At 42.9% G+C, this 11663-nt stretch overlaps 1 protein-coding gene across 1 annotated transcript; it reads left to right on the top strand.

Moving 5' to 3' along the window:
* Positions 1-8370: 8370 nt before the first annotated feature.
* Positions 8371-9458, top strand: msx1a (muscle segment homeobox 1a; the record flags this gene model as incomplete). The annotated part of the gene is made up of 2 exons (XM_084464203.1): positions 8371-8806; positions 9040-9458. 2 exons carry the CDS (start codon positions 8371-8373, stop codon positions 9456-9458), a joined length of 855 nt encoding a protein of 284 aa, XP_084320329.1.
* Positions 9459-11663: the final 2205 nt, after the last annotated feature.

The following is an 11663-nucleotide window of genomic DNA, read 5'->3' as shown; positions in this document are numbered from 1 at the left end:
ACATTTTCATTGAAAGGGCGGCATGACCACAAGGCCAGTATTGATTTATCTTGAATTTAATAAATAATAATTTAACAAAATGTCACAAAGGTATACTCACCCTTCGCTAACCAACCTCTCACAAGGAGCACTCTTGTGCTCTTACTGGCTACTTCCTACGGACCCAGACACCAAACTTTCTACCTCTTTCTCTCTCTCTCTCTATCTCTCTTTCTCTATCTCTCTCGCTGGCTCTCTTGCTCTCTCTCTCTCGCTGTCTCTCTTGCCCTCTCTCACTCTCTCTCTCTCCACTCTATCTCTCTCTCTTTCTCTGTCTCCTTCAATTTCTTTACATGCACACACACACACACACACACGCATGCGTGTGCGCAACCACACACACACACACACACACACACACACACACACACACACACACACACTTAACATTTTTATTTGAACCTTATCCCTCACCATCACTATTATTGGCCCCGCCAGAACTCAGACATCTTCAACAGCACACAGGCAAAAGGTCATAGCCATAAATAAACATGCAAATTTGTAGGGTTGACTTTTGCAATTAGTGAGTGCGAGGGGAAATATATTGCTCAGCAGCACTTTAATAGGCCACTCCTAGGCAGTGATACTGTCTGTGCAAAGCATCCCAACAACAATGCATAGCGCAAAGACGGATCCAGGAAAAATTCATGAAGCTCTGAGATATTTCACCCAATTCAGAGCCCGACTCCTCAAAGTGTCCAGTGGGCGTCGTAAAAACCCACAGGCAATTAAAAGTGGTTATTTTTCACCTCGGCACCGAGATTCTGTAGCAATTAATCTGCCCAATTTGATTATGAACTGCACAAATTAAACAATAAAGAGCTGTCTAATGAGGGATTAATTATGGGTAGCGGGTGTGCAGGGGGGGGTGGCGGGGGGCGGGGGGGCCATACGTCAGTGTCTATTGCAGACAGCGATGGGCCATAAGGAAGACAAAGAGACCCCCGGCCCATGTGGTCGGGGGCTGATAGGGGCCCCTCATCACAGATCAGCAGATCCACGCAGGCCTGTGGATCCCCATAAACGGCCGGGGCCCATAATTGAAAGTGCCAAAATCAATAGTGCTGACAGGCCTTAATTAAATTAAATATGTCTCTCCCCCAGGATGAGGGGAGGCCGGGGGGGAACGGGCTGTGGGAGAGAGGCAGGCTACGGGAACACACACACCTCTCCGCTGCCTGAGGGAACACAGGGCCCGGTGGAGGTGGTCTGTGGTGACAAGTGGAAGTGCAGGTTCTGTTTTTGGTTCGGCTCGGTTCAGTCCCGCGTGGGACAGTCCATGTAAAGGATTGCTGTTGTATATGAATAAGTGTATTGTTTACTTTAACACTTGCTGTTATTGAAATTGCCTTCCTCCGTACATACCCTAATTTCTTATGATAAGTAGTCTTAATGCATATTTAGTATTCTCTAAATATGCTATGGTTTGCGTGGGTTTGTATTGATAGCTACTGCTGTATCACTCTGGAGGTGATGATATCATTATAAGGCTAAGGATTTGAAATCGACTTAAACTGAACAGATGCTTGAACAAAAAGTGCGGGGTTGGGAAAAGTGACTCCTCAAAAGAATCGGTATCATATTTGTCTGTGTAACATCATGACAGACGAAACACACCAAACTTGGCAGCCATCCCCAGTGGCCTCAAAGTCCCCAGAGTTGTGGCAGTAAGTAAATCACTATTCACAAGCTCCGCCGCGGAACACCCGGTGTGGTCAGCTTCACTAAATGTGTCCTTTTACACCACAGGGACATTTGATATGCAAGATCTCCTCTGATGGCACACCACATGACTGCCTGCAGAATCTGATACCTCATAAAACATTGAAGTCAGCAAATTGTTTCTCATTTGGAGGACACTGAACACTTGTTTGGCTTAAGAAAAAATCAGTGTATACATCTTGTTGTTGGTTTTTTTACCACCTAGCCCTCCACAATCGGGCTCTGGTAGCACCGTGTTTTACCCCTTCCAGAATGTGCATGCTATAGATAATATTGTACAAAAACTGCAAAATGCATTGGCGTTCGCTCCTCCTTCATCGCAATCTAAAGCTCACTTTCAATCGCTGCTCCCATTCGTTCCACTTTCTGATCTTCACTTTTGAGTTCCTAACTCTCCTATGTTCCATATATTTTACAATCAACACAGTTTGGCTCTTTCGAAGCGTTACGGTTATTCACACTGTTCTGATTACAGATTCACCGAAAGGGCAGTGGGGGTGGGGGGGCGGGGGACAGCAACCTCTTCTGCGTGGATGAACCAACCACTGTGTGTCTGTGTGTGTCTGTGTGTGTCTGTGTGTGTCTGGCCTTCCCTCTATTAGACATCCAGAGGATCTGCACTGTCTTAAAGCTGATCCTGCTACCCACGGAGGGAGACAGAGAGAGAGAGAGGGGAGAGAGGGAGGGACATCACCTGTAGCGAGAACCCACTCCTCATCATTTTAGGCTTTTGCCCACATTTAAAGGATTAAGTGGCTGGAGTCAGAGAGGGGTCACTGGCTGGGGAGGGAGAGTTTCCCCCTGGGTGGGGTGTATCGGAACAGTGGGAAGGGTAGAGGGGGGAGATGGCCATGGGAGCTATGAGGAGAGAGAGAGAGAGAGAGAGAGAGAGAGAGAGAGAGAGAGAGAGAGAGAGAGAGAGAGAGAGAGAGAGAGAGAGAGAGAGAGAGAGAGAGAGAGAGAGAGAGAGAGAGAGAGAGAGAGAGAGAGAGAGGCCCAGTCCACTGTGGATAAACCGGGGATGCAGACTGTTGAGTCTTGTGAGATTAGGATGGAGCCAAGGTTGCCCGGCTGCGATCAGCGTTGCAGGGCACATGGATGTGACTCCACGTCCATACTGCAGCAGCTCCTTCCACCCCACCACCCAGCCCGTTCCCTTCCTCCTGCCCTGGCCCATTGTTATTACTGGTCTGCTTTTCCCTTGGTCAGATCAGAAGAGGACGGGACCAACCCAAAATGATGGACTTAACGTCTTTGTTTCGGGGGCTTATGTACATGGTGTCACTGGAAGGGCAGAGCGAAATGAAATGGAAGCTTTATCTCCACAGCAAAACAGAGCCCTGATGTATGGATTCTTTTGATTGCACTTGCAGATTGAATAATTACGCAAGGTTTTAAGAGATTACATCGGTTTTCTAATTTGCAACAATTAGATGAAAATGAGGCCCTTCTTTTGTGTCCTTGAGAGATGGAATTTTTTGAAGGAAAAGGGAATATATTTACTGAAATAGAATTGTGTCCTACACTATCAATGTGTATTTAGTTGCTCTTTGTACAAGTTTTTAAATAATGTTTGAAATAGCACTGCCAGAGCGGCAGTTACAATTATAATGCAGACCATTTAACATATTATATTTAGAATATTGATTGTAATATTGTAGCATTAATTATCATTCAACAATGTGAAAAAGTATAAATAGGCCAAGTATTTAGCATACGCAAGATTGCGTAGCCTACTGTGGATTTTACCAACAAAAAATAAAATAACTTTGAATTCTACCCCACAAATAATAATACAAATAAGAAGATGGATAAAAATAGTAATAATAATGAATAATGAATAATAATTAATGTTGTATTGTGTATTTTTTTTTAAGTCTCAGTGTCAAAAATACAAATCTATTTTCCCCGTTATTTACAATTTGTCTTAATCGCTGGCCAAAAGGTCTAGCCTATAGATCATAGTTTAATTAGCCACTTTATTATTTTAACAATTGCTTTTTCAATTTCCACTCGATTATTAATTGAAAATCACTTGTCAAATATATAATTATATGGCTTGTTATACGCTTATTAAGCATTTCTTTTTTCATATATTTTTTTCTAATCAACAAGCACACACGAGACTTTAAAAATGGCTGTGAATGGACGAATGATCAGAGTAAATGAAATGATTTGTCATTGGCTAATCAATCTATTGAGATAACCTATAAGCCTATCATATTAGCCGAGCCAGTGATTTGCAAATAATGTTCGAGATGATTCCTGTTCAATGTCGCGAAAGTAATAAAGTGGTGATAATTCAATTTCACACCAATACCTCGGGTAATTGAGATGTCTTTGATTGAAAGACTGCATGTTATAAATTTTAAAAGCTGCAATTTTATCTCGCGATAGCAGAGGACGGCGCGCCGGTCGTTAAACGGTCACACGTCGGATTCTGCCGCTCACGCGACGACATTATTTTGATTTTCAAGTCATTCAGAGGTCAGGCTTTAGAGGAACACGATACAATCGACTCATGTGTATGTTTCTATCTCCCTGTGCTTCCAGAAGTTCGCGGGTTTCTGTGTGCTGGAGAATTATGCGCGTGTGCGTGCGCGTGTGTGTGTCCGATTTATTCAACACAAACCAAACAACCTCATTATTATTATTTTTATTAATAATAATATGAATATTAATATTATCATTTTTTTCAATATTTCAATAATACGTATTATTATCGTATTATTAGGCTATACGTTTTATATTATTAGGCCTATCTATCATTTGCCTTTTTTATAACGATGCAAATGTAGTTGGCTTACGTATGCCTATTATATTCTATTATTTTATATTTTATTGTAATATATGATATAATGTTTATTATTTTGATGGGAAAATTCAAATGGTCTATGCCGCAGGTTGTTGAGTTCAAACTATAAATTAAACTATAAAAAGGAGGACATTCATTCGATATTTTTCTTGAGATTAAAGTGCTTTGTTGCATCCATTGAGGCACGGGACAATTATTTTTATTTCCCAAAACACTCAAAAACATGCATTCCTTAAACCTAAAAGTTCCCCTATCACATGACCTACATGCGAATGGAAGACGTTCCTACGTTATGAGCGTGTCCTGACATTTGGAGGGCGACGTCACGCAAATATTTTTAAAGACGCACTTGGCAAACACTGGCCCCCCGTTGGCGACCACCGAACCGAAAAGCACTTTCTGCACCGCAAGAGGGTTCTGCCATCACCCGGGGATGCATTTATCCTCCACTGTCAACGGTTAAAAGGTGAGGGAATTATTATCTATTTCAACCATATAGGCCTATATAAGGTGCCATCCGGCAGTGGAAGTAGGCTATAGATCTGGTTGAAAAATATGATATTTCGAGTAACTCATAACGTAGGCTATGTAAACAAAACCGTTCACATAATCTAGATTTATCATTGATTATAGACAAGCAATTAGGAAGCCTTTGATTGCCTTTGATTTGAGCCTTTGATTTATTTCTCTCTTTATTTATGTAAGTAATTATGTAAGTAATGTATTTTTTTATGTAAGTTAATTTATGTAAGTAATATATTGCTGATCAAATCTGTTCGGGCCTTTACATTATGTGAGTTTAAATAGCTTTTTAAAATAATTAAAGCTCATTCAATCATTAAATGTGAACGGAGCCCATTATTATAATAGCATGGGCCTACCGTTAATTATTGTCCTCATCATCAACCACATCATTATCATTTTAATTGTTTTATTTTTTATTTAAAAAAATAATACTTTATTCTTTGACTACTTTTTTAAGAGAACTCAATTTTGACTTTTGCACATGGACAAAATGCACAGTCCCAAATGACACCTGCTAAAGGGGTCGACCTGGAGTGTAAATGGTTTGGAAGCTTAAACGAGGCTTTGTTCCTTACCGCCAGTAAAGTGGCCCGCTCCCACTGATTGCGCTAATTACTTTGAAACAGGATATTATCTATAATTATGGAGATATTGGGGTGGGGTCTGCAGTCGACTTTCTTTCATCTCTCGTGAAGCACATCATAACACCGGCCCAAAATGATTCCAAACCCATTCAAATGTTGTCTAAGTTTCCAAAATGTCAGCAATTTGAAAGGTTAACTTAAGAACAAATTCAAACTTGAATTCGCTTAACCTCCAAAAACTTGATTTTGTTATTCGTGAATAGGCCTTCTAGTTTAAAACCCAACCAAGATGTAGTAGGTACTACTCACATACGCTGTCATTGTCCCCAGACGAAAGTCATTTACTTTCACCAAGTGCAAATATTTTGCCTGAAATGCCTTTTGACATCCACAGAGTCTTTTATGTCTTTTAAGTCCAAATTGACAGACCTCGCATGAAAAGGGTTAAGACAATTTTCAGAGGGGGCAACAATGGTCCTTTGTCTGGGTTCCCTGCCTCTTGACTCGAAATCAAAGGTAGTTTATAAAGTTAAACAAAGCCCCGACGAGGCTTACAGTGGTTTTGTATCTCTACTCAACCCTCATTTGTTGCCTGAGGATTTAAATGAAACGGTATGGTAATCGTCTTCTCCACGGCACATCAGTCTTCTGAAAGGCCAGTGTTTGGGATGCTAATTGCCATCCACCATTGTTTTGCAGCACTACCACTACCCCTCTGTTCACAAGGCAAATAAACTCGAGTAGGCCTATACTCGATTCTCGGCAGGACGCATTTATATGGGAAGTTACAGTCACGAGCCTCTTATTCTGACTTCCCGGTGTAAAAAAAAAAAAAAAAAAAGTTTCAATATCGATGAGATGTGATATTTAAGAAGTGATACGGTGGTCGGAGCGGACATGTTAATGTCTTTCACGTAGTGCCTATTTATGTTTACGCGGACTGATTCGGACGAGTTTGTGGCGCAGAATGAGCAGGCCCGCAGAGCCCCACGGAGCTCCACTTCAAACGGACGTGGGAGCGCTCGAGACGCCGCGCACTTCAAAGGTGCGGCGCGGTGAGACGCGCAGTGCTCATTCCAGGTTATGGGCTTAAATGTTTCCAAACATGCACATGTAACAAAAAAAAAATGCAATATGCACGTTCTTATGTCCGTTATGGAAAAGTTAAGTTTGGCACGATACTGACATTTACCTCGTAATTGTAACGTGAATGCATTCACGACGTTAATACATTTACTAGTAGTCTATGGCTCATAGTGCGTGATTTATTTATTTATATCAAAGTTTGACCACGTTTCTGGAAGGGATTTCTAAAAGAATACAAGTCACTATGAGACTCTAAAAAACAGCTAGTGGGAAGAGCTGACCTTTTCATATGAGTAGCCTTCTTTTACACACTTACTTCTGTGGTGCTCATTTGAATAGTTGGAAATGGCATGCGATCGGCTGAGAAAGCTAATTTTTCAAGCTGAATGGCCTAATGTCCCAGGGCTAAGGCGAGCAGGGAGGAGGCGGGCAGCGTTCTCGATGCGGGTTAAAGTATTCAATAGTCTGCCTAGAGTCGAGCGCTTTGATCCCGCCGCTGCTGGCGCCTAAAAACAACATAACTTGTCTGCCTATTAAGGAGACTGACGATTCGTGACAGATTGTTTATGCCTAGCAATTAGCGACGGAGCCGCTTCCCTGAGAACTGACACCGCAAAAAGTGGTTTTATTTTTTTGTAAATGTTGATGAGTAAAGTAGTTGGATTAAAAATAACATTTAATGACACAAAAAGTCATTCGGTTCATGTCCTTTGTGTTTTAACTTAGATAAGGGTTTTGACAAATTATTCGTGCGATATGGAGATACAAGTATTGTCTTACACAATGAGAAGGCCGATCCTCTTTAATGGGCAAAAAGTCTGAAAATAATTGCACCGGTTTAGGTAGGCAGGTATACCGTCCTCCTCGCTTCAATCTCTAGTTGGCTCTACACTGCGCCCTCCTACGTCGACTTTTTACTTCCAGGGATGTAGTCAAAGGGTAAATATCCCCATGATCCCTCCCCAAGCCCGATAATTACCCCTAAATGACTACGAAGGCTTGTGTGTTTCAATCTGATTAGAGCCCTGCAGCCATCAATAAGCAGCGCTCTATACAAGAGGCCCGTCGCGTTAGGGACTCAACTGTTGAGCAATACTCCACCACGCCACCATCCCGGATGTTTCAGCGCGTAAACCTTAACGACTTTATTTGTAACATTGTAACCGATATGTATTAAAATGGCAATTGCACATTCAATCATCCGCCGGAGATAATATATGTCCACACAGTTATTAAGCATTGTGTTCTCATTTGCAATTCTGATTTGACCGTTCGTTTTTGTGGGATTCAACTCTTTTATAGTCCTACACCTGACCCCCAAAAAACCCGACGGCCTATGTTTATCTTTGAACAGAGCGACTTTATGGTTGACTATGCCACTCGCATCGCCTTGGAGTTTGTTTCTGGGGGTGAAACACGGCCAGCCCATCTCGTCCCTGATTGGCCAACGCGTCCCCAGCGCCTGCCTTAAAGCACTGCACTTCACTTTACCCTCATAAAAACATGAGGATACCATAAGAACACATACACCGAAGCAAACTTTGTGCCATTTATTTCCACTCCCAAGTTTAGCCCCAAACCGATATCGGTCGGACCTGTATGGCCCCATCTGCCGCCATGTCCACTCTAACAGTTGGTTTGAAGACCGAAGACGTCCCCCCGCGCTCTCTCCTCGTCAGCCGGAGCGACATGCAGCAGACGAGCCTCACTACCCCGGAGGAGACTCAGACGGTGAAGCCCAAAGTGGCCATTCTCCCCTTCAGCGTCGAGGCGCTGATGGCTGACAGAAAACCCAGTAGGGATTTGTCATCCCACGACCACTCGTCCGTCGCCGGGACGTCCCACGCGCTGGGCGTACGAATGGGCTCCCTCTCCAATGTGGATAGTTCGGTTTCTTCTCTGGCCATGGGCTCCTCGTTTTCAGTGGGCGACATCATGAACATGCAGGACGACGTGCTGATCAAACCCGAGAGTCCGGACAGCAAGGACAGGAATTCCTGGTTACAGAATCCTCGTTTTTCTCCCACGCCTCCACGTAAGTTCCCGTTTTATTATACCTCCTGACTACTAGCCTTCTTATAGTCCTATACATGTTGCGTTGTTTCTCGATGTTTAGTGAAGTCACTGTGCTCACAATGCAACCTATTACCTCCTGCATTTAATGCTACTGGCCTCTTGTGCAAAAATATGCCAATTGCCTCAAAAAATAAGCTGCTCCTCCTCGTTTTACACGCTTTGAATCTGACAAACATCCGCTGTTTTTCACAGGACGGCTGAGTCCTCCGGCCTGTCCCCTGAGGAAGCACAAAACCAACCGAAAGCCCCGGACTCCGTTCACCACGTCCCAGCTCCTGGCACTGGAGAGGAAGTTCCGCCAGAAGCAGTACCTCTCCATCGCCGAGCGCGCAGAGTTCTCCAGCTCCCTCAACCTGACAGAGACACAAGTGAAAATATGGTTCCAGAACAGACGGGCGAAAGCCAAGCGACTCCAGGAGGCGGAATTGGAAAAACTGAAAATGGCAGCCAAGCCTATGCTTCCTCCAGCTTTCGGAATTTCCTTTCCTCTCGGTGCGCACGTCCCGGGGTCTTACAGTGGCTCCCATCCGTTCCATAGGCACTCTCTGCCAGTGTCACCCGTAGGACTGTACGCTGCTCACGTCGGATACAGTATGTACCATCTCGCTTGAGTGGGGACCACGGACCGTAGCGCGCTGTCCGGCTGACCTTATGGACACCACGGGGCCCCATCAGCAGATTCATGGGTGTAAGGGCTGTAGGCGCTTGCACCGTCACTGCTGTAGGGCCTACATGTTCATGATGACCTGATAGTAAAGTTTTGGACAACAGGACAGCAATATTCCACAGAGTGTGTGTCAAAGATAGCCCCCCTGTCTTGACAATTCGTGGCGGGCTTGGACGTCAGCCAGATTTAAAGGGCTATACAAACAATGTGCGACAGTGGCGCAGTGTGTGTCGTTTTGCACCTACAAAAATATCAATCCCCAGGTAGGTTGGGCTCTGATTCTGGGTTGGTGACACACTCCAACCCCGTTCACGTTGCGTTCATAGACATGATGATGCACACCTATAGTGGGTCACTAACTGTCATCAAATGCTCTTTTTTGCTAAATTAGAGAACCACAGCATTGTATAACAGCACTGTCTGTTTGTCGGAATGATTCCCTTCGAAAGGGATTTGTGTACTGTAAAATATGTATATTTGAAGAATACCCTCATTTATATTATGACTATATTTGTGACATAAATTAACAATAAATTGTTTATTCTTTTCATGAAGCAGTTGTTCGTCTTGACTGGCACAATTCGTTAATCTAATAAAATGTTTAGGAGGACTATTTATATTTATTTAAGTACTTGTTGCGTGCAAATATAATCTAAATTGCTTACAACAATTATAAACAAAAATAAACAATCAACCAACCAAACCAGCAAACCAATCATATACAGACAATACCACAACAATTTAATATCTCACTTAAAAGGCAGGTATACCTGTATATTGTGGGGGTGAATTATTGGTAAATGTTTGTTCGAATTTATAACAAAATAACAAATAGGCCTAAACCCAATTAGACTATGAAGAACTGAGCTTTTATTTTTTAGTGTAGCCTATAGGCATCGTGGATATATGTCTACAAACACGAACACACATTGAGAACAAGCAGGTTTACAAAACTTCTTAAAGAAGCTCTAAGAACCCCCTAATTTAAGGCCTAAAGCCATATTAGATTAATATTGGATCATGTGACGTATTTGGCCGGGCCAAATACTGTTTGCATCGGCACACACATACTTTGCACTATGTGTGTTTTATGGGGAAGTCTAAAAACCTGTCAAATGTCATTGGACTGAGTAAAACGTAGGTTGTAGGTCTACATATTTCTGAGGCTGTCTGTAAGCCATAGCTTTGAAATCACTAACTCTGATTTTGCTGGCGCCAGCAGAATTTATTAGGGGGCGGTGGTGACCAATATCGACAACTTCAAACTGGTTTCGAAGCAGTCTTTGAGAGGTAAAATACCACTTGTACATTTTAAGGGGCGAGTGTCATTATCGTGTATATTTAATAGGCGACCAGGTGTAACCACGGCAAAGCCATCACAAATTCAGTGGACATTCTTGAATACACATAAGGACGAGAGGAACAGTTGTAATAAATCCTTAAATATGTATGTAAATTGCTGCAAATAGCCTCCTCAACAAAATGAGAGATTATGAGGAAATTATAGGCTAGCCCGTGACCCCTTTAAAGGCTTTCCTTTGACGTCTCTTCTATTCAAGCAGGGGTTGAATTGGAGTAAAATAATTGCTATAATGAGCAAAGGCAATCTGCCGCAGACGCACGCCGGCTCCAGTGAGGCTATAGCCTGGGGCAAGGCGGGACTTTTATCATTCCTAAACCGTAGCAGCTAGATCCAAGGCTCCGAACGTACAGTGGGTGGTACCTCTCACCGAGTTTGGATCAGTGATTGGCGGGTAACACTCGAGATACCGCCCAATGTACGTTCGGACCATTGGATCTTACTACCATTCCTCAAATGTCAACGGGGGACGGAGGCGTGCAGCAGTTTGTCTTCCGTGTCAGTCTCACAGTACGCATTAACTGTTGTTCCTATAGATTAGGCTATGCAATGGACAAATGCGTGCAAAATGTCGTTGGACATAATTGGGTAGACTTTTGTATCTAATTGTATATTGTTGTAGGCTATTGTATAGACTTCAATAGATCTTGGCCTTTTGTATAATTGGCGGCTACCATACTATATTTTGCACGCGAATACACAGAATATCTTCTAGACTATAGTCCAGATATCCAATGTTAGTGTGTAGGCCTATATTATTCTTCAAAATCATTGCAATAATGCATTCTA

This window comes from Micromesistius poutassou, assembly GCF_964030765.1.
Source record: "Micromesistius poutassou genome assembly, chromosome: 2".
In the NCBI taxonomy this organism is placed as follows: domain Eukaryota; kingdom Metazoa; phylum Chordata; class Actinopteri; order Gadiformes; family Gadidae; genus Micromesistius; species Micromesistius poutassou.
The sequence above is the reverse complement of the archived record's forward strand: the minus strand, read 5'-3'. Positions and strand labels throughout refer to the sequence as shown.